Raw genomic sequence first — 23,956 nt, 5'->3', positions numbered from 1 at the left:
AATGCAACATAAAGCTCAGCCACAGAGAATAACAATTTCTCTAGCAACAGCAAAAATATTTTAAAGGTTTAAATTTGTTTATACTTGTGAAAAAAAGACTTGAGAACATAAAGAGGTCTTCACCTTGTGCTAAAGAGATCGCAAAGAAGGTGCTACGCAAGTCTCTGTGGGCAGAGCATTCCACAGTTAGGGTGCCATTGCCAAAAAGTCCATCTCCCCAATAGCTATCCAATGTACTTCACTTGTTGGGATCATCTGGAGAAGAACCTCTGAGCTTCATCTCAAGGTCTGGGAGGAGGCCATTGAGGGCTTCAAAGATCAAAACCAGCACTTTGAATTGGAGTTGGAAATGGACTGTAAGCCAGTGCAGATAAGAGAGCACTGGTGTGACATGATCAAAACATTTAATGAACAATGTTGCATGCCTTTTTTGGACTGACTGAAGTTTCTAGACCAGTTTCAAGGGCATCTCATGTACAATGTATGAGAGCAATCCAAATGGGAGGTTACCAAAGCATGGGTAACAGAAGCAAAGCTATTTCTGTCTAGGGAGGTTTACATTTGATTTATCAACTGATAAACCAACTAGCAGAGCATTGGGTACTTTTCTGTACTTTAGCAAAATGGCTGGAGGGTGATTTAAGCATGGAGCTGTGCAGAGAACAGAAATTTCTTCCACCTGTTGGAACATGGCATAAGATGCTCCTACTTGTGAGAGCTGATTTACACATTGCACAGAGTAAGGTGACACAATTCTGAGCTGTACTGCCTGCTTGCAGATAATAGTGTTTTTCTCTGATTGTTCTCTACAAACATAAAAAACACCCTTGTTTTCACTTGTGTTCTAGGCTATTCTTGCATATCAGACATAATTTGCAGGCATCATCCTATGGCCTCTCCAACACTTGCCCCCTCTAGGAATGATTGCAGGTACTTGTGTATTTCCCACCTTTCGCTGACTGTATTTGCTGCCACCTTGTTGCTTCTCGTCTCTTGTTTTGCTACTATTTTTGATGAGCATGCAAAATTGTTTCCTCTGGATTGAGGTTATGTGTAACAGAGTGAGTTGTACAAAGCCACCTGCTCTGTTTAGTGTCCTGACTTTCTCTCGGTGCTGTCATTAGAGGCTTACTGGCGCGCGTGCAGCGTCTGTGCAGAAGTGGGGCAACTGTTGTAAGAAATGAAAAGGAATTATGGGGGGGCTGTATGTAGGGTTGCCACCTGTTTGATGCTGAATTGGACTGAGGGGATTTTCCTAAGTTGCTCTCATATTGAAAACAGCCAAATTTTGCATATGTTTAAATAAATTGCCATGTACAATAGTGACAGGTTTCATAAGAACACAAGAAAAGCCCTGCTGGATCAAGCCAAAGGCCCATCTAGTCCAACAGTGTTCTCACAGCAGTCAAATAGATGTCTATTGTAAGCTTGTAAGCATCTGGAGTGATGTGGCAAGTTCTTAAGTCTAGTTGAGAAATCATACTCTCCTCCTTCTTTCTGTTACCCCCCCTCCAAATCTGTAGATTGGTCTGTTAAACTTACTGACTGGTTATATGCATATGTATTCACAAGTAAGTATGCACTGGGTTATAGCATTTGTTGTGATGTGTGAGCTGTCAAATGTTTCTTAGACTGAAGAAAATCATAAATGATCAACTGAACTTTTTCTGAGTGTTTGCAGCATAGTTTATATGAAAAAATTATTAAGATGGTTTAAGGCTTTAAGCTAATACCAGCCTCCTGAAATAATGAAATTAGTATATTCCACCTCCCCACCCCACCTCTATACCCACCAGAATGAAAAGCATGTTCTGGAGATTCTTGTTGTTCATCTCAATTATGCTGCATTGGCCAAGTGGGTTGATAGGTGGACTGGTTTTTTTTTCTGGAACATTTAAATAATTACCCAAGACAAATTGTTCAGATCACACCCACCTGAAAAACAAAATCTTGTAGTGCAGTGGTTCTCAAACATTTTCCCCCACTGACCAGTTTAAATTGCTGATGGTCTTGGTGGACCACTTAATTAATTTTTTCTTCCTGTTGTAGCAACTGTAATGTCCTCTGCTATACTCTGTGTGCTTCCCCCCCTATATTTTTATTGTTTCTTTTATTATATTGCATTTTATAGTATTACAACTTGCATTCAATAGAATTCAAATACAATAAAATATAAGAAATAAAATAAGAAATAACAATACAATTAAAAATCAATACGAATATTTGATATGAACATGCCAGGACCACCTGTATGAAGCTCATGACCCACCAGTGATCCATGGACCACTGTTTGGGAACCCCCGTTCTAGTGACTAGTCTAAACAATGCATATGGAAGCCTGTAACTTCTCATGGCATCTTGCAGAGAGTTTATGCCAAATACAGGCACCCAGATCCAGGATTGTTAACAGTTCAAGCCAGTGTTCCAACTCTTAGCCAGCTCCACAAGATTCAGTAGATGGACAAACCCTGGCACTTGTTAATATTTCATGTTTTTCTGTACATCTTTTTTTTTACATGTAGTAGCTGCTGGTATGTACTGAATTAATATTAAATGCATGTTTTCTATAAGCAACTACATTGTGGTCATAGGTAGCAGCAAACACAATGTCTTACAACTTGTGAATGGGGAATATATCCTCCTACTTGTGGAATAGATCCATAATATTCTGCTTGTACAAGTGGTTACACAATCTCTCGCAGAAGCATGAGACCTGCTGAAGAATCTACCAAGTTTAGCGCTGTGTGAACACTTTTGAGTGTTTGCAGAGCAGTCCTAATGGCTATTTTCTTTCCACTCATAATTCTTTAGCTCCAACCCGTAGTCTTTGGGAATTAGTTTGTATGATGCTAGAAAATATTAGACTGATAGCTAAATACACATAAAATCAGAGCTTGGAAAAGTTACTTTTTTGAACTACAACTCCCATCAGCCCCAGCCAGCATGGCCACTGGATTGGGCTGATGGGAGTTGTAGTTCAAAAAAGTAACTTTTCCAAGCTCTGCATAAAATATGCTGTCCAGGTCTGCGGAAATATTCAGCCTAAAGTTAAGCTATTGAAGAAGAAACTAATAGTTTCTCAGCCATCAAAACCCACATTACTTGTATTACTGCAAAATATCTTTATCTGACAAACAGTTGGGGGTGGGATGTGAAGTTCTTCCACAAATTCATGCTAGCTTAAATTAAATATGGGCAATAACTACCTAAAATCACATTATTTTTATTTCTACCTAGGTAATAGTAAGGAAAAAGGGGCTTTAGGATCAGTCAACACGGCTTATTCAAAATAGAGACCATGAACGGTGGCCACAGCGAAGAGTGATGAATTAGTGAATGTGGCAGATGCAAAGTTGTCATTCTCCACATCCCAGAGGGACTGACTGCCAATGCGCAGGCCTTGGTTGGCCTGCTGGCCCAGAAAGACATTACACACCAGCTTGTAGCGTGGTGGAGTTATCTCCTTGACTCTGTTCCGGATGAGGTCTGACAGGTTCTGGACTATCTGCCCGCTATTTGCAGGGTTATACCTGGCATCACCTAGGTATGTGGACAGAATAGACTCAAGAACCTGCTGTACTTGGGAGGTATTAAACTTGCAGCCTTCATCTGGGTGGGTTTTGTAGGTATTCTCATAGCGCGTCTCCCGGATGGGTTCAAAGAGTGGTAGCCCAGAGAAACTCACTCGACCACAATGCATCCAGGGCCCAATGGAGAGACGCCTTCCCCCAGCAGCCAGTGAATTTCTCCTGCTGGAAAACGGGGCATTGAGGATGCTCATGATGGAGCTTCTCCGGGATGGTGGGAAGGGGCCTTTCCCTTCTTCGATACTCTGCAGATGCAGCAGTGGCCTGGGTGCCATATCGGTAGGCTGAGTGTTCCGGTGGTGAGAGAGTGACCCTGTCTTTATATGGGTAGAGTCTGTGCCCTCAGAAGCCATTACCTGATGGAGAGTTTCCTGGGATAGTGCTTGAGGGTGGTCTGCCATGCCTAAGTAGTCATCTCCTGGGACACCAGGAAAAGAAAAACAAATTGACACACTATTATATTGGTTGATTCATTATGTCATTGATATTATTGTTACTGGTTGGAACCCCTATTTTCCCAGCAACCCATTTCTTTGTTAGTCCAGGCAAAAGTTTATTTGCAGGAGCATTCCTCAAAAGGCATTGTTCTCCCAGCCCAACAATCTTTGAAGTACCAACACACGGGGCGATACATAAAATCAGGGGTGGGGAACCTTCCAGGCTTCTCTATCTGGCCCCTAGGACTGTCCCCTAGGACTGTCCCCAGGCCACACCCCTTCCCACTCTTGCTCCACACCCTCCTTCAGTGCTTTGGTCTGATTCTTTAAAACGGTGATAATGCTTTGGGCTTACTTGGATGGAGGGGTGTGTGTAAAAAACCCAACAACTTTGACTTTTGAGCTGCTGGAATATAGCCAACTGTAAAAAGTGAAGAGTCACATTTAATGCTCCAACAACATTTGCTTTTGGCCCCACCCACCACTGCCATGTGGCCCCCCAAAAGTTGTCCATGATTGGACTGAAAAAGGTTTTCCACCCCCGGGATAAAATTATTGTAGTGGCCACCTGACATGTGCAATATATTTCCTTTATGGGTCCTCTAGATATATTTGGCTACCTTATGGCAAGTTGTATCATCTCTGGAAACTGTGTATGTGTAATGTAAATGTCTTTAATCATCTCAAATTCAGCAGCCTTTTTTCTATGGAACTAAACCTTTGGTGGAGGGTGCACCCACTAAGTCAGGGGCAGGAAGCCTGTGGCCCTCCTAATGTTGTTGGATTCCAACTCCCATCAGCCCCAGAGAGCATGGCTGGTTGTCAGCGTTTATGGGAGTTGTACTTGATAACACCTGGAGGAACAGAGGTTTTTCAGCCCTGCAACAGAAGGACCGTTACAATCACCTCATGAATATTCCATTTTAGCACACATTTTGAAAGCTGTGTCCAAAGGATGTGAACATCCAAATCTTCAGTACCCAAAACCTAGTTCCAGGGTATCTCATCTTCAAACTGGAATACTGGATAGATTTGTTCACATGTATTTTTCCTCTGTAATTAGTATTAACTGAAATTAATCTCTGGTATAGGTCTTACAGCCCTTAGAAGAGATAAATATTTGAACACTGAAACTGTCCATTTTCAAGGTTGTTCCACCGCCACCCCCGCATCTCCTGTTTCTTTCTTAAATTGCCTGCTACTTGTCTATTACCAAGTTTCTCATTACTTTGGCATGGATTATGTGTACCTCTCACCCTGTTTCATCTGCCTCCTCAGTATTGTGTAGTTTCTGCCTCTACTATTTACCTTCCACAAGAGTCTTTGAATTCCAGGGGGTTGCAAAGTTCTCTGGATAAATGTCTGGGAAAAATTGCACCAGCAGTGCTTTGCAGCTGCTCCATCTGCAGTATTTTCTTGCTTTGAAATATTTTCTTTTTCTTGTTTTTAAAGCAAAATTTATGTCCTGCTTTTTTAGATCTTACAAAGACAATGGTATTTTTCTGTCTCTGATACTTTGAGCACAGGAGATGCAGAAACTGGCAATGTTTAATGCCAAGTTCAAGCATTTGGGGGACATTTTATAAAATACTAACTAGAATCTGGGGGTTTGCCCTCTTTCTTATATATCAATGGGGTAATTGTCTTTCCTGGACAATATGAGGGCTAGTATACTGCTTTTACACTTAACTTAAGGGTCAGGACCACTACACGCTACAGCAGCAATCTTACATGTGAGAGAATGTGGGATCACACCAAAAGGTGTAGAAATGTTGTAGAGCATTTCTAACATGACATCCAGTTTAGATTAGATTGCTGCAATGTGCTCTACCTGGAGCTCCCTTTTTAATTTTAAAGAGCCTGAACACTTCAGGCAATGCAGTTATTGTAGAACCAACTTCAGTGGCTCCTGATCTGTTTCCTGGCCCAATTCAAAGTGCTGGCCTAGTTCTGATCTTTTAAAGCCCTAAGCCAGGGCTGGAGAACTTGTGGACCTCTGGATATTGCCGGATGTCAGCTTTCATTGGTCAAGCTGGATATGGCTGATCGAAATTGGTCCAGCAACATCTGGCCACAGGTTCTCTGCCCCTACCCCTCATCCCCTATGACCATATTCTCATGCTTTGAATGCTAGATGAGGCTGTGCTTCATGCACGCTCATCACCACCTGAGATATGATGGGTGGGTACATGGTTATGGGTCTTCTCAGCTGTAGGACTGGCCAGTACTGATAAATTCCTTGCCTCAGGAGACTTGACTGACTCCCCCCTTCAGGCACCTGGGGAAAACAGCAATGTACAAATGTTAATGTGATCAAAGACTGTAGCTGCCTGGCTATCTGATCACTTTTGGATGCTTTTGTTTCTGTTGCTATTGTGTTTAGTTTGTTTTAAAGTTTGCATGTCCTTATTGAGATTTGTGTTTTGATTTGTTTAGTTAGCTGACTTGGGGGGCATTATAGGGCAAAAAGGCAGGATATAAATATATTAAGAAAGAATGGACAAATAGAAGAAAGAGGTATGGGGACAGGGAAATACAGATCCTTTCTCTGTCCTCTCCTTCCAGGCACAGAGACTGGAAATGTCCATAAAGGAAAAAGACATGTTGGGGGAGGGGGGAGGTTTAGGAAGGAGGTGAGTAGCAGGTCCTGCCGCTACTTCTCTGGTTGAAACTGCATCCTCCAACTGGCTGCTTTATGGCATTTTCGTGTAAGTCAAATTCTAAGGCATGGGTTTGTCACTGCAGTACATAGCTAGACCTTTAGTCCAAAAGGCCAAGAAGCACTCTTGTTACTTTAAAAAACTGTGCATGAATGCTGAGAGAACCCCATAAATCCATAATGCCAAATTCTAGGCGGCAAGCATTTAAGAAAAAAACCTCAAAGGAAGTGAAAGTGAGTAATGATGCATTCCAAAGACTAAACCTATGTAGAGATAACTATCACCACTGCTGTGTTGAGATATTAAGGGCTTGTTTTTTGCATTTAAAAACACAGTTTTAGTTATTTTTAATCTAATGATTATTTGACATCAATCATTTATAATAATATTTTAAAAGAATTTTAGGTTAGGAATTTAAACAAATAGCCTTGCTAATTTGATTAAAATCTGCATCCTATCTTTTTAGGAAATGTTCTCATCACTTAATACAGATCTATTAATTTTTAACTGGTTTCAATGCCCTATTTTCGAATAAAAAAGACAGACAAAACATAGCAAAGAGATGATTTCCCACCAGTCTTTTAATGGAACTTTACGGATGTATTCTCAGAACCCTCTGTTAACTTGTGTATATTAGGTCAGATTTAACTAAACAGAATCTTTTTCACCATCCCCAATACAGAGTATAAATCCTCCTCCATATTGAAACACTCTATAGGTGGAAAATATGCACACATTTAACCTCACTTGATAGATTAAATGAACACAAGGATGTCTAAAACGAGGCTGGAAGTAATTAATTCACGTTAAGTGATCTTGTATGCACACCTCACACCTGACGAGTTCCAGAGCAAGCAAGAAAATAAATGGAAAACATCATTAAAATGTTTTGCTCAGTCAGCAAAAGGTGTGATTTTTAAAGTGGGACCTCAGTGGTGTTGCATCCCAGCCTATCTTACCTGGAAGCAATGAAGCCTCACACCAAGGCCAGTGCGCTTGCTACAAGGTGAGTTCTGCTGGATCCGTGGGCTAGAGATAGGCTGCAGAAGCTATTTAATACCCATCATCTTGCTAAAGCTTGCTCAGGCTTGTTGCTCAGGACCGGCTGCGGCCCTCGCCCCTACCTCCCTGTCTTATTAAGCTCCCTTCCCTGCCCTGGTAAATCATTGGCTGCTTGATGTGACAGTTCAATGGGAGAGCCATCAAAGGCATAGAAGAGGACTGGGCAGCCTGCCACCCAAAATACATGGTCTCCTTGGAGACTGTATCACTCACATTATTTTTGCACAGCTTGGAGTGTGTGGGTGTGTGTGGGGGAGTGTTAATACTTACCGTATGAGTTTCATGGTGGCTTTGGGAGACACAGAAAGGGTTTGGTAATGGAATAACGGCCCTTGCAGCCATTAAAGTGCTAGGCCACATGAATGGGATCCTCTTCTCAGTCAAGAGCCTTTGTGAGGTCATGCCCTATGACCCCAGAACTTTCATTTCCAATTTGTGTTTGTGGAATAACTGAAGAAAGTTTGTGGGCCAAACTGGATGTGATATTAGCTACATGAATGCAATTCACATGCATGTTTTTAAGTGGTAATTAGCAGCCAAAGGGAAACTTCAGCAGTCTCGGAATCCTGGGGGGGTGGGGAGAAGGGAGAGAGAGGAGGCTCCTCCAGACTGGTGTTTTATTGTGGGTGTATTCTGCAACATGAGACCCAGTGTGGCGTAGTGGTTAGAGTGTTGGACTACAACTACGACCTGGAAGACCAGGGTTGGAATCTCCACACAGCCATGAAACTCACTGGGTGACTTTGGGCCAGTCACAACGTCTCAGCCTCAGAGGAAGGCAATGGTAAACCTCCTCTGAATACCGCTTACCATGAAAACCCTATTCATAGGGTCTCCATAAGTTGGAATCGACTTGAAGGCAGTCCATTTCCATTTTTCTGCAACATATTCTCTTGACACAATGATTGTGCATTAGTAGTGGATTTATTCTTCTTTGTTAGTTGTTCTGCAATGCTTCTCCAGTGCTAGCACGCTGTCTAGAGGGGCAACATAAGTGGGGGGAAATAAGTCAGAACATTTGTGGTATAAAAAGGTACAAGATTTCAGAAGGAAGTGACAGGATATGCACTGACTGGAAATGAAGCCATATGACTAACCTAAGATGTTCACAAATGCAAATAGCACTGAAAGCGGGACTGTGTATGACTGCCCTGGTCGCATCCTGATGTGCAGTAAAAAGGACAGCTGGAGCGGCCCAGAAACTCCATCTCTTCCTGTCACAGTCCTGACAAACATCCCATCTCTGAAGCTGCTATATGCATTTCAAGGAACGCTCCTACTTGCACTCAGGGAGGCTCCCTATGAAGTACAAATATCAGAGGGTCTTTTTTTGTTAGGACCATGGTAGAGACAGAAGAAATTTAATTCCTACCCACCACACAGTTCTGAGGCTGCTCAAACTTCTTGGCTTGTGAATTGCATGTATATGAATTGCATCCACACAATTATAGTTTGGCCCTCATTCTCACTATAGGCCCAAATCCTGCTATGTAGACAAAACATCTTCCCAGTTGGAACCACCATGGACTTATTTTGGAATTCCCAGTTTCACCAACTGGATTTTTCTAATATTTTTCTTAGTGTAACTAAAGGGAAAAACAGAGCAAACTTAATAGCCGCTTATTTTACAAGAATTGCTACTGGTTCCAGAGCAGCAATGCACTAAAGAATTTAGGGGGTACCTTGCATTTCAGAAAGTATGTCTCACAACACGCTTCACATAATAGATTCTGATGCTCGGCAATGCCATTTATCTTTAAACAGTATACTAGTAGACTTATTAAGGTTATGTGAGCAATGTTGTTGATGTGTGTCAAGAGTTGTGTAACTCCTTCCCCTTCAATTTGGGATCCTGTAAGGAAGGACACTTGACCTGACTTTTCTTTGGTTCTTTTTTATGGACCTAGGCAAACTGTCTTGCTTGCGTAGCAGTATGGGCAGGGGTGTAGTTGTACGGGGTCTCAGGGGGTCTTAGACCCTTTACTTTTTGGGGAGCAGGGTCCCAGCAGGGTCCCTATGTCTCCAGCATCCTATGAGCCAATCAGCATGAAAGGGGAATGTGTTAGCCACCAAGAGTCTTCTAATGTGCTTCTTTGTCCTTTCCTGCTGATTGGAGCCAATCAGGGTGAAAGAAGGTGAGTCACATTGAGTCTTCTCAGTGCTAACACTCTCCTCTTTCATGCTGATTGGTTCCTAGACATTAGCGAGGATCTCATTCTCAATCCCACAGCAAAACAAAAACAAAAAACGGGGAGGGGAAATGGCTGTGATTAACATGTAGGGACCCTGCACTTCTGAACTTGCCACTACACTACTGAGTATGGGAATCAGCCCCTTCTGACTTGTTTGTGACTCAGGGAAACCAGAACAGGCTTCCTGACCCCAGAAGGCATTTATTGATAAGCTATAAGGCAATAAGGAACAACTCTAAATTTGAAACTTTCTAGAGATATTCCCTCTTGCTGAAAAAAGGGGTCAGCCACAGCTTAAATGATGACACCGTGGGATTCAAAAGACAAGACTTGTTTTTCCTCAAAACAGGAATTTATACCATATACCTCACTAGAGGCAGTAAGGTGATCTCAAAATCCATCTGGCAGAAACAGACCCCAAAATTGTATCTCAGAGAAACCCATTATTGTCCCCTCCATCATATCCCCCCCCCCGCCCCTGAGCTACATGCAAGTCTGAGTCAAAAGCACATTTAAGGTGGAGGTTTTTCCTGGATTAAACCAGTACTTGTGGCTCCAACAATCCTCCTGACGCTTCACATCACTCCCCAGGATCACTAATACGCTTCATACAACATCAGACCAAGGAAAGGTTACGGTCTCCATGTCTGATAGCTAGCAATATTTGCAAGAGGAGAGCTTTACTCTAATCAGGCATAGAAGACTTTATCCTGACTTTGAGTCTTGACTTTCCTCACGATCAGGTATATTCCTTGCCCCTTTTTTCTTTCTTTTAAGTGGGAGTCTTATAACAATGTTATGCTGACTTTTCTGGTTTCTGCGTAGTTTCTTTACTCTCTTTTAGATCAAGTTTACAAATTTATTGCTTGGAAGCTGCCTGCTTAAAATCTGTAAACCTGATGCTATATTTTTCCTTTTTCTTATAATAAATCAACCTTTGGTTAATATCTCTATATGTGTGTCTTAGTGGGTACTAGTGTTGAAGTTTACACACATTTAGAGCAACACATTTTTTTTTACTCCTGCAAAAGGTTCTGCTATGCTCTTGGAGCATGTTGAGGTTCTCATGTGGGGTGGACATGTATGAGGGTTCAGACACAGATGTGTAATGATCCTTCTTACCCTCCTGGTAGTAACTGCTTTGCCCATCGGGTTCAGCACCACTACAAAGTTCTATTGCTCTGTATGGCCTTGATCCCAATCAGATTACTGGGGGTGACAGCCAATTACATTTGCTGTCTCTTCTCAGCATTCCCATGAATCAAACCACCTAAATTTTATACACTATGACAGGTGTGGGCAACTTTTTGACCCTCCAGATGTTGCTGAACACAACACACCTCAGTCCACCCCTACCAGGTGTGGCCAGTGGCCAGGAATGATAGAAGTTGAAGTTCAGCAACACTTGGAGGGCCAAAGATTCCCCACAACTGCATTATGATTTCTCCTTTTTAAGTTCGGAGCCTTGCAGCAGTAGACTTGCATGTCAGCAAACAAGAGTCTGACATTTTCTGGAAGCTAGACTACCTTGCAGTGTATGGATTAATTTATGCCAGGATCAGTCCTGGAAGTTGCCAATAATAGAATTTATTACTCTGCACAGAGAGGTAACAACCAGCTCTCAGTTATGGGGAAGGACTTCCTGGGAGTGCTTCAGCCCCAGTATTTATCATCTTAAAAATTAAACGTTGCTGTGTAGTGCTTCCATGTGAGTGCCCTGTTCTGTCAGTTACCTGATAAGACCACCTTACCTCAGTCTTGCTTGTTGAGTCACTTCCTTCCTAAGTTTTAATCACCTTCTTCTAGGTTGCCATGTTTCCTTTAATGGCCGCTTTTATCTGCTTTGGTATTCCAAGGCTAGCTTCATGGATTGACATGCTTCATTTTTGTCTTTTCTTGTGACTTCTGAATCTAATTCCACACTGCCTGCCTTGCTGTCAATGCCCTGATGAGCAAATGTCACCTTGTCATGGCATGTACATCCCAACTTTGATTCCCCCACATCTCCACTGCAATCCCTATAATATGTGCTGAACCTTAATTGCTTACCTTGATTGTGCTGATGTGAAAATTCTTTTATCCATTTGACAGATCTGCTTATTTCTAGTCTCTTATCCAGGTATTCCCACCCTCCCCGTTTAGTAAGTCACCCTTTCCATGGCTTCTCTTTCACCCCCTTGCTAACCTGTTTATCTGTTGCCCACATCTACACTCCTCTGCTGAAGGCATTATTTAATTTCTGACTTATAACTGTTTGCTTACCCTTTTGCTCTCTGTGTCCTACTGTGTATTTGGAGGCCTCACATGTTAAGAGGCTACCGCGTTTAAAGTACCGTGTGCTTATTTTGTGGTGAAACTTTTTTGTTGCTATGTGACACAGAGCTTCTCCAGGTATGGCTTTCTCCTTTAACTCTTTGCAGCCATTGCATTATTAGAGAAGTGGTATCTGAAGATTCCCTGACAAGTCCACAGGTACGTGGATCCAGGTGTTTAGCAATCAGTACCCACATATTAATCTCCTTTAATCGGTAATACAACAGAATCTCGCTATAACACAGCTCACTGTACCACGGATTCAGATATATCACAGGCATGACAATATCCTTGAGTACAAATGCTGTATACAGTACCACAGTTTAAGTTATAACATGGAACCCCTAAAACACAGGTGCATCCATTGTCCCCCCCAATCTCCACATTATAACAAAGTTCTACTGTATAGATTTCTTCTGTCCTCAGCAAACAAGCTGGCTTTTAAAAGGGTCCTTAGGTTGCTACAAAATGCAACCTGGGAGTTTGTACTTCTTGGTTACTAAAAAAAATTATTTATTAGATAAGATTAATTATAGACATGTGTGTATGCTCCCCCCCCCAAGGTGGCTCCTTTACAGACTCTGTTTAAATGACTATCAGAGGACAGTCCTCTATTTGAAGGAGTCCTCTATTTGAAGGGCTGTCTCGTCCAAGTCTAATTTAAAGATAAAGAACCAGAAGAACGGAGAACAGAATATTGAATTTGTCCATTGGCAGCTAGTTTGCACCAGGATAGCAGACTGAGCAGCAGACACACAAGGTCGCACAGTCTCAGTCTTTCTCACTATGGTGACATATATTGTCTTTCTATTTAAATATTTTTCAAAAATTTGTATCTATGCATATAAATTAACATGTGCAAATATTGTGCAGATCTGTGCCCTGTGGTGATGCATAAGCTGCCACTCTAACATACATACACATATTCCAAAATAAAATAGAAAATGTATGTGCTGAGTTGCTATGTATCTCAAGCTGGATTAAATTTGCTGAAAGGCCATCAACAAAGCCTCATTATCTAGCTACCAGCTACACATAAATGCATGTAATGAAACCATAATAGGCCCTATTTCCCATCTATGAGGCATCCGGAAGGGGTGATTTGGAGCAAATAAATGGCAGTGGGAAGGGATGCTTAATTTTTCTGCCTGCCACTTTTTTGGTGCAACAACAATATCTCAAGCAGCTTTTCCCACCTGCAGGTTCCCTGATGTATGTGTGTGTTCTCTGTGAAAATACACTGGAACCCTGATTTGGGGCAGGGGAGGGGAGAGCAGCAGGCCAGAAAAAGATTGGGTACCTTATCCTCACACTACCTCTCTGGTCCAAATTGCCCCCTCCCAAGGCTGCTTTGCAACAAGGAAGGAGGCCATCAGGGTTTTATTTACATGTGTATGTGAAGAATCTTTCATTCATTAGACGTTTCACTATAATGTAATGCCTGTTCTTATGTTACCATGTTGCTGTGGTTGCAGCTCCCCTGTGGTTCCACCTGTTCCAGTAATATATTTGGCTGCCCACCCAAGAAAGCACCACCCACTTCCAGCAGACAGCCAGGTCTTAATCCATTCTCTAGCTGGAAGTGTTGTCAATCTTGACCCAGCATTTCCCATTTAAGCAGAAGTCAAAAAGCACTCCCTGGATATCTCCTTTTAGGGGAAAGAAGGCAAGGGGGAGGATCTAGCTGTGGTCAGGTAATTCCTGGCTAATCCAGACTGGTTTTTTTACCTGCATAATAAAACCATTTTCGCAGGAATAGCACTTAATTGCTAGGTAGAGAGTTATACAAGTGGAAGTGCACCATACACTTTGTTCCTGGGGAGAGTTGCCCTTGACTTAGACTTTTACTAGGCATCAGCACATGAACTTTGGACAGGAAACCTTTAGGGTTTTGATTAAGAAACCTTCAGTTTCAGAAGGGCTTGGGGAGATATCTCCTAAAGATATCTTCTCAATTGCATGGAGCCAATCCAGGGCAGTTCCCCAGCTAAATTAGGAGAGGGTTAGGTTACTTACAAGTAGCCTTGACAGGTGAGAGAGAGGGCTGGGCTCCTGCACCTTTAATAGTTGTGTAGGAGAGGAAATTTCAGCACGTGTAGGTTCCTTTTCTCTTGTCTTCTTTTCCCCTCTACATCTTCTTTGCATTGATACGAGTTACTAATATTCCCTTCTCGGGCAAAGTGATTAAGAGGTTGGTGGCCAGCCAGATGCAGGAAGCAAATTATCTAGATCCATTTTAATCTCGTTCAGATCCAGTTTTAGCACTGAAATGGCTTTGGTTGCCCATGATTGACGAACCTCCATTGTGAGGGAGACAGGGGAAGTGTACTCCTGTTGGTTCTCATCCTTGATCTTACAATGGCTTTTAAACACCATTAACCATGGTGTCCTTCTGGAATGGCTGAAAGGGATGGGAGTTGGAGGCATTGTATTACATTGGTTCTGCTCTTACCTGCAGGGTTATCACCAGAAAGAAGTATTAGGAGATTGTTGCTTGGCCCTGTGGCTTTTGAGTTCTGAGGTCCTGCCTATGCCATGCAATGTCTGTAGGAAACAGTTGGAAGCTGTCATCCAGGTATTTGGAGCATAATGCTATCAGTATGCTTATGAAACACAGCTCTCTATCTCCATTCACTCTGAGGCTGTGAAAGTGTTGGACCAGGGTCTGAAGGTAGTGATGAACTAGATGAGGATCAATAAACTATGGCTGAATCCTAATAAGATGGAGGTGCTGTAGGTGGATGTGTATGGGAATTAGGTGTATGACCTGTTCTGAGAGGGTTTGCACTCCCCTGCCCTGAAGGAACAGGGCCATAGTCTGGGAATACTCCTGAATTCCAGCTTCCAATTCCTGGATTGGGACAGCCTGGCCTCAGTTGTCAATGCTCTGGTGACCTCCTGCTTAGAGTACTGCAATGTGCTGTGTGTGGGGCTGCCTTTGAAGATGGTCCCTAGGCTGCAGCTAGTGTAGAATATGGCTGCTAGGCTGGTAGGTGGGGCAGCCCAATGGCACAATGTGTCACTGGTCCTGAAATCTCTGCACTGGCTGCCAGTGAACTACCGAGCCCAATTCAATGTGTTCATATGGCTTGGGACCCAAATATGTAATGGAGCAACTCCCCCAATATCAACCATCTCAGACCCTATGATCGGCAGGGAAGGTCCTGTTGAAGGTGTTACCTCTGGCACCTGCCCAGTTGGTGCTGACCTGTGACAGGGCCTTCTCAATGGTGGTTCCCTGTTTGTGGAATGCTCTCCTTGTGATAATTATTGACTTTCAGGAGAAATTTAAAAACATTCTTGTTTAGCCAAGCATTTGATGACTGAAAGATACTTGTAATGGCAACCTTGAAATTAGCACTCTGTGAAGGTATGTGTTCTAAATGTTTTGAAATGTTTTTAGATTATTTTGAAATGTTTTAAATGTATATATGTATATAAATATGTATATATATTATTGTACAGTTTTAACCTTTTGATGTTTGCCACCTTGGGCTCCTTTGGGAGGAAGAACAGGATAGATACTCAATAAGCAAATAAATATTGACAGAAAGGTGTTGTTGGTGACCTCATCACCTCACCTTCTCTCCCCCCCCCCACATTCTGTGACAATGAAGCAACCATTTATATATGCCTTCAGGTAATTATGCAAAAGACCTTAGCAAATCTGTGACAAAGCAGAAGCCCAGAGGATTCTAGACACAGAGATGTGTCATTTTCATTTTGCTGACAGAGGAGCTGGCAGTCACATGGCCTCCTCATTCCAGAGATGAACTCTTGCCAAGCTTTAAGCAGTTCTGAGCATAAAACCCACACAGGCAGTTTCCCCAAGCAAGGGCACTGCCTGCCTCCTTCAGGAGCCCCTAAAAGTCTTCTATCCCCCTCTCGTTTTGATTAATTCCCACTCCCTCATTTTCCCACATTCCCAGCCTCTTTGGCTGCCTTGTTCCCTACTTTTGCGAAAGCATTTCCTGGCAGGATTTATGTGATCCCTCCCACAGCAGCTGGATTTTAGGGCCTGGGCAGCTGCTGTTGCCTGGCAATGAGCAATGTTGCTTCCCCTTCTCAAGCCTTTTTCTGCATTCCTGCCTCGCAGCTGAGCTCCCAGCCAACCATGACTTCTGTCAGCTATATCTTTATTACAGGCAGCAAGGCAAAGCCAAGGAAGCCCCCACTGAGCCCCTGAACTTGCCTGCCCTCCTCTCCTAGACAAGATCCCAATCTGGAGCCTATTCCCTAACTATGGCTTCTTCTTGCTCAGCCCTCCTGCTAGGGGATTCCGCTGCCTTTGCTGCCGCCCTCAGGACTCTCATCAACAACCCACAGTTCAGGTGAGCCAGCTGGAAGACACAGCTAAGAGAGCCTGGAGATCATGATGGAGCTGCAAATGGAGGCCACGGTTTAATTAACAGGCGTAGAGATCAGGGGAGGAAAACTGGGAAGTAACTTTGAAGTTAGTTACGCTAGGCTGCTGAGCTGGGAGGAATTAATATCAGGAAATGAGGGACGATTTGTAGTTTGCCTCAGTGTCACTGTAAGAAGATACAAGCAGCCCCTGCCCCACAAGTCGCCACTTTCTGCCAATCTCTCTTGTAGATTTGGCTTTAGTGTATCAGGGAGAATTCTTACACGTTTGTAAACAGTACACTTATACCACATGTTGGTGACTGATACCAAGTACGGTGGTGCTATTTTGAAGCCTCTGCTTTAGGGATCATGTAAGGGGGTAATCTGAAAAAGGTTTAAAAATTAACAAAGAAAGGGAAGCTCTTCTCTCACTTCCATGTGTAATTTATGTTATAAAATCTCTTTTGTACACATTATTATGGGGGGGGGAGACTTACAGGGTGGAACAGTTTACTTTGGAATATTATTAAGGCATGGGTCAGCTGTTTATTAAGACTACTGCCTATGAGCTTTTGTTATTGTTTTCTGGAGATTTATTTATTTATTTAACAAAAGTTATATACTGCTTAAATGTAAAGACCTCTAAGCAGCTTGCAAAAAAATTAAAATTATCAATAAAACAGTTAAAAATAAGGAATTAAAACATATTTAAAACAATTTAAACAGCAATTAACTAAAAAGATTAAAGCAGATCAATATCTGTGTGTCTGGATAGGCTTGCGTAAACAAAAAAGTTTTAAGCAGATGCTGAAAAGAATACAGTGAAGGCACCTGCCTGATGTCAATAGGCAGGGCGTTCCAAAGAATAGGAGCTGCTACACTAAAAGAACAATTTGTTACAAGAGCTGAACAGGCACTGTATTATGTGGCACCTGTGACAGTGCCTGTTCTGCAGAGTGAAGTGCTCAAGTGGGTGCATATGGGGTTAGGCAGTCACACAAGTAATGACAGAGAAGATGGTGAAGGTGAAACTATGTATGTTGTAATACTTGAAAGAGCATGAATATTTACTAGTGCAGGATTGTGTGGACTGCATATACTTTGGCTACCCAAAATATTGCAGAGATGCGCTTAACTGGATGAATAGGCATTGTTTAATACAGCCTTCACCAATCTGGTGCCCGTTAGATGTTTTGACTACAGCTCCCATCACCCCCAGCCAGCATGGCTGTACTGACTGGGGCTGATGAGAGTTGCAGTTCAGAACTTCTGGGGGGTACCAGCTTAGTAAATACAAGTTTAATTGATGGGCAGAGCAGAGCAAGTCTAAGAGGGGCTGGAGATGTACAGAGTGGCGGATTCCTGCCTTGCATCCACAGCCCTGCCAATATAAGGCCCCCTTTCCAGGGAAATGACCATCCCATGGTTCACTCTGCCCCCATAGCACTCCATTTTGGGGCCTTACACTGGCCATCATTTCTTTATCCGCTTCTTTTTGAGTCATAGACTCATCTTGTATATAACATCAATGGCTTCCATAAACAAAGGGAGAGGCACTGGTATAGCCTTAAGCATACTTAACAGGTCAGAACAGTGGTACATCTGCTCCAACATTTTCTCTTCAACTGTGTTGGGATTCTTTTGGCAATATATTGTTTATCTTGACCACTCTGATTAACAGGAGTGTTGCTAAGTACTTAAAAGGACTCAAAACAGATCCACAACCCAACATTTGCACAGATGTTATGGAGTACTTCTAGGCAAATTGAGATGGCAGGTGACTGGGGTTTCACCAGTTCATCTTTCAGTTTCATTCTACACTTGCCAGCACTTTCAGCCATTTTATAAGAAAGTTTAAAAAAAATTAAAATAAAGATGGGGGACAGGGCAGGGATTCTGGCGTCTGACATAATATTCCGGGTTTGCCCCCTGCCCCCATCCCTATCAACAGTGACTCTGCTGGTTAACATTGAGCATTCCTGTATTAATACTCATATTTGTTAGCTAACAGTTCTTGACACTATTCATCATAAGCATCCTCTCCAAAGGTGCCACTCACTTTAGTGAAATACTGCATATCAAGAGCTTGCTGCTCAAAAACATTCCATATAATCACACTTGACTGCATGGAGAGCCTGTTGCCTCTTGATTCCAGCCATGTAGAGACATAACATGACCCCCCCTTCTCCACAGTAATGCTTGGTGCTGCATGGCTCGAACAAGCAGCTCCCCATCTAAGGTTGGAGGTGCTACACGGACAGCAACATTTTAAAGCAATTAACTGCTTCCACCTCTGTTCTTTTAAAAAAAAAATTCATTTAATTTTTAATAAAAGTGAACAAACAGAAACAAGGATACAGAGTACAATTACCAAGTTTACAAGATATTAGGAGATTTATATTATACTCTCTTAAACAATTCCAGTTAGACATGTGTGATGCCTGTTTTCTCTCACATTACTTCATACCAGAAATCTGGTTCTTAGCCATGAATACATAACTGCACCACAAAGAAACATGAGTAGTGGGCAGGGAGATGATAGGCAAAGTTCTACCGGCATATGCCAAAAAAGGGTGCCATGTATCATCAAATTTATCTCTGCATGATTGGCCTCTGATAGCATGGCTGTGGCGCATTAATTTTTCAGAAAAAGCTATGTCGCATACTCTGTCCAGCCACCGTTTCATGGTGAGATTCTCGGCCTTTTTCCACTGAAAAGTAATTTCCAAACGAGTGGCTTCCAAGAGCAGAACCACTAGATTCTTATGGATTACTGCCTCATCAAGATGGTTAGTATGCAACAACAGGGCAAATGTTGGTGTAGGAATCATTAACTGACCAGCGATGTCAGAAATTGACACCCTGAACCAAAATCTTTTGATTGGTGTGCAATCCCACCACATATGATAGAATGAACCTACTGCATCAGAGCCTCTCCAACAGAGTGGTGAGAGGATTGAGTTAATACGAAATAGTTTTAAGGGGTCCAGTGCCACTATAGGAATACTTTAAAAGTTGCCTCTTGGATCTTAGCTGAGGGTGTCTTAAGAGGTGGTTTTGACCATATTTGCTGCCATGTCTGGTTATCTATCTCTGTCCCAAGTTCATCTTCCCATTTCATTCTCAACCCATTGGTGTCTCCCATGGTAGCATTGATTAATGCTTGGTGGAGGAGCACTGCCAGCCCTTTCGGGTCAAGATCTGGGCAGGAGCAAAGATGTTCATATACTGTAAGGGAGCGATGGACTTCTTTGTTCTTGTTAATTTTGTAAGCTAATGAGCATACTTGGGCAAGGTAAAACCAGTTAAATGGAAGTTTCTCCAGTTTATCTTGCAGCATCGCTTCTGTTATAGGCTGGCCTCTCACAAATAGGTCCCTTATTCTATATAAGCCTTTCTCCTCCCATCCCTTGTATTGGGCATATTTATCAGCATTTCTGAATTCTGGTAAGTCTAGAAAAGGGGTGAGAGGAGAGAATGAAGGAGCTAAAATCTTCTCCCATCATTTCCAGAATAGGAGGGTTGCTTGGAGAAATGGATTTTCTATTTGTTTGAGCTTCAACCATGGCACTGCTAAAAATGGCAATTCCCAAATCGTCAGGGAAGATTTTTTCTGTCTCCATTGCTATCCACTTTGTATCTTTAGTGTTGCGAATTATATGGAGCAGTTGTTTGAGGTGAAATGAGTCATAGTAAATCCTTAAGTTGGGGACACTGAGGTCTCCCGTGCTTCTAAAAACTGGGTCTAAAAACTGCAAAGGAACTTATCCTGCTGCACTTACTATTGGTGAAAATTTTCCTCAATTTTTTGCTCCCTTTTTTGCTTGGGAATTGCAATGGGGAGCACTTGAAAGAGGAATAGAAGTTTGGGCAGGATAGCCATTTTACCTGTGGCTGTCCTGCCCAATCATGATAGTCCCAGATGCTTCCATCTATTCAAGTCTTCAATTATGGCCTTAGTTACTCTGCAATAATTGCGGCGATGGGCAGAATCCCTTGTAATGATGACCCCCAGATATTGGAACCCTCCTGGGCATAGGCAAAAGCCTGAGAGCTTTGCAAGGTGTTCCCTGTCTTGCTCAGTGATGTGGGAGCAGAGCATCTTTGATTTGGAATAATCGATTTCTAGCCTGGCTGCAGTTTGGAACTTTTTAAGGGTGTCATAAATAGCATGAATTGCCCTATGGGGATAACTAAGCATTAGGAGTACGTCATCCGCAAAAAGATTTATTTTGTGCTCCACACCTCCAGCTTGGATGCTCTCTATCTCTGGGCTACTCCGAATTGCTATAGCAAAGGTTTTGGTAGCAAGAGCAAACAGCAATGGAGACAAAGGGTATCCTTGCTTTGTCCCTCTGCAAAGTTTTATGTGGGAAGATTCCATGATGTTTGTTCAAATCACTGCCAACGACTCAGAGTATAACTGGTCAATTAGATGGAGAAATTGATTTCCAAAATTCATGGTTTTGTAATAACATTTTGAGGAACCCCCATTCCACCCTATCCAAGGCCTTGAAGGTATCCAGTGAGACTAAGGTTGCTGAGAGTTTGTGTTTTTTAATTATGTGTATAGCATTCAAGGTTCTACGAATTGGGTTGGCAATATTTTGTTTGGTATAAACCCTGTCTGGTCTGGGCTTATGTTATGTCCTATAAACATGTTCATGCACTTAACCATCACAGAAGACGGTATTTTGGCATCTTGGTTAATAAGTGCAATAGGGCGATAAGAGTCTACCTGTTGAGGCTTCCTATCTGGCTTCAAAAGTACCACAGTCTTTGATTTTCTACATGAATCAGGGATATCACCTCCCAACAGGATGGTGAGTTCAGACCTAAATGCTTGTAAAAATCACTCGTGAACCTGTCCTCCTCTGGGACTTTCCATTAAAAAAAAATGTTTATGGTCTCGCTCACTTCTTTCTCTGATATCAGTTGGTTCACATATTCCTGGTGCTCAGGAAAGAGAGGTTTGGGCAGAAATTGATCAAGGAAAGAGGTGATGCCTTGTTCTACAGGTAAATGAGTACAAATTTTAGTAAAAAGCCATAAATTCTTCATTTATGCATTTGTGCTCAAAAGCTATGGACCCCAATCTGTCCTTAATGCCAGAAATTAGGTTTCTTGAGCGCTTTAGCTCAATGCCTTAAGGGTGTTAGCTAACAATTTGGACCCCTTGTTTCCAAATTCATAATAATGCTTTTGGGTGTACGCCATTGCCATGTAAGCCTTATCAGTTACTGCAGTTCCCTTTGCTTATTGCAGAGGGTTTGGCCAATAAAATGGAATTAACCACTTTTTGGTGCTCACACTTAAGAAAGCTATCTTCTCTGATACAGTGCCCCTGGTGATGGCTTTCATAGTGTCCCAAATGATACACATGTCTACATCTAGACTGATATTCTCCTGGAAATATTGAGTTAAAATCTCCTTCAGTTTGATGACTGTAAGCTCTTGAGAGAGCAAATTGGAATTGAATTTCCAGGAGAATGCCTCTCCAGATGGGAATAACCTGGATAGTTCCATCAAAACCGTAGTGTGATCTGACACAGATTTTACCCCATGTCAGCTTTCAACAATCCCCCCCCTCAAAAAAACCTTTAGAGATAAAAAAAATGATCAAGCCTGGAATATGTCTTAATTCTGTTTGAGTAGAACGTATAATCTCTATCTGGTGGAGTACTCTCCAGCTATCTATCAGATCGCATCAAGTGAGTAAGGATGTAATGTTGGAGCCATCTGTAGATGAGCAATGTTGACGACCACTTCGGTCCATCATGTCATTCAGGCAGCAGTTAATGTCTCCTCTGATAATTATTTCTCCATGGGCGAAATTGGAAATAATATAGAAAGTTTCTCAAAGAAATGTTAGCTGTCCAGTGTTAGGTTCATAGAGAGAACGTATGATAATGCTTTTGCCATCTAGTTTGCCATTAACAATGATGTAATGTCCATTCAGATCCGTAAATGAATTGGAAACTATCAGAGGGCTTTTTTTTTTTTGCTGTTCCTCTGGCCTTCGAGATTCCTTGGCACAAATTTCTTCTCCTGTCCATGTTCCTTTAAGGAGTTTGCCTTTTTGTTTTTTGCTTTGATGGGTCTCTTGCAAACAGATCAAATCAGGAGATTCACGCTTAAATGCTGCCATTACCCTGGTTCATTTGATGGCTGTGCCCAGACTGTTGACGTTTAAGGAGAGTATTCTGAGTTTATCTAGTGACTGTGTCATGATGTTTGAGAAAGGAGTGCTGAGATTGTGGGCAGGATGTTCCACGGTTTGCTATGGTGCAAGATCATAAGGAATTGTACTCTGAGCAACTGAAGTAACTTCATGTAACAAACAGAATAGTAAAATAACAAAATGAACAACAAGTGGTACCACGTGCACGGTTGTGAGGTCTTTATGTTCTGGATGAAATTTCAGTTTCTCTCAGTTTCTCCTTTTTCCTCTCTTTATTTCAATTCACCACATTTCTTCATCACTTTGCAAATTTTTTTTTAAAGTTCTCATGAATTCATCAGCATTTAAGTGCACATTTCTCCTAGTATACATGTTTTTGCAAGCAATTTTTCCTAATGTAATGTATTCTTGGGCGTTATTTTCATGAACATATACATTTTTATGCATACATTCCCCTAACATATGCATTTGTTTGGCTGGAGAACTGTTTTGAAAAATTCAGAGAGCTGTAAATTTTGAAGGATAGCTGCATTTTGGTTCACAGTCTTCACACCTTCAGAAAGTACGAATTAGCTAAATCAAATTTCTCCTGCATTTCCATGCAGTACAGTTGTTGGACTTGATGGCTATTAGTTCCTTTCCAACACTACTATTCTATGATTCTGGTTATAGCATACATATTCTCACGATGATGTGCCTTCTGATTTATGGAACCACCTTCCTCCAATGATGGTTTGCTGTGCAACATTTTCCTTCTATCTTCCTCCTTACTTGAACACTGGAAATGTTCAGTTTTCAAGGAGATTCTAAGCCGATTGTATTTTGCAGATTGGAGCAGTGCTGATGAGGAGCTATCCCAAATGCACACAGGGAGGCCATTTTAATCTCCCATTGGGGACCCTTCCAAAAGTTGGTTTGTTTGGTTTTGCACAATAAATGTGCAAATGTTGCTAATTTGTTCCATAGGGAGTTAGAGTCTTTGCTGAAGGGATTTTCCTAGCTGTCAAACTGCAATATGTTGTCATTGAGAAAATGAGATTTTCCACTCCCATTTAGTGCATCCATTGTGAACTACAGTGCTATATGGAATGTGCTTATGTGGATATCACAGGCAACTGTGAGATAGCACCTGTGACTTAATTTGTGGCAAGCAGTGTTATGACTTATAATAATAACA

The 23,956-nt window shown here is 42.1% G+C and overlaps 2 protein-coding genes across 10 annotated transcripts in view; one reads left to right on the top strand and one right to left on the bottom strand.

Annotated features, from left to right (window-relative positions):
- Positions 1–1,797: 1,797 nt before the first annotated feature.
- On the bottom strand, positions 1,798–12,111 carry DYNLT4 (dynein light chain Tctex-type 4). Of its 6 annotated transcripts, XM_061630436.1 has the most exons (4): positions 11,988–12,111; positions 11,690–11,883; positions 8,557–8,723; positions 1,798–4,005 (listed from the first exon to the last, which is right to left on the bottom strand). In XM_061630436.1, the coding sequence occupies exon 4, from the start codon at positions 3,986–3,988 to the stop codon at positions 3,281–3,283; it is 708 nt and encodes a 235-aa protein (XP_061486420.1). In that variant the 5' UTR covers positions 3,989–4,005; positions 8,557–8,723; positions 11,690–11,883; positions 11,988–12,111; the 3' UTR covers positions 1,798–3,280. The 6 variants fall into 6 exon arrangements, with proteins under 6 accessions (XP_061486420.1, XP_061486422.1, XP_061486421.1 ...); XM_061630438.1 differs by lacking the exon at positions 8,557–8,723; XM_061630437.1 differs by lacking the exon at positions 11,690–11,883.
- Positions 12,112–16,302: 4,191 nt separating this feature from the next.
- BTBD19 (BTB domain containing 19) overlaps positions 16,303–23,956 on the top strand; it is a 95,561-nt gene continuing 87,907 nt past the window's right edge. For all 4 annotated transcript variants that reach the window (XM_061630433.1, XM_061630434.1, XM_061630432.1 and 1 more), the window contains exon 1: positions 16,303–16,582. In XM_061630433.1, coding sequence (XP_061486417.1) covers positions 16,494–16,582 — 89 coding nt within the window. In that variant the 5' untranslated portion in view covers positions 16,303–16,493. The remainder of the gene's footprint in view (positions 16,583–23,956) is intronic.

This window comes from Rhineura floridana, chromosome 6 (genome assembly GCF_030035675.1).
Source record: "Rhineura floridana isolate rRhiFlo1 chromosome 6, rRhiFlo1.hap2, whole genome shotgun sequence".
Taxonomy (NCBI): domain Eukaryota; kingdom Metazoa; phylum Chordata; class Lepidosauria; order Squamata; family Rhineuridae; genus Rhineura; species Rhineura floridana.
This window is presented reverse-complemented; position numbering and strand designations above follow the sequence as displayed.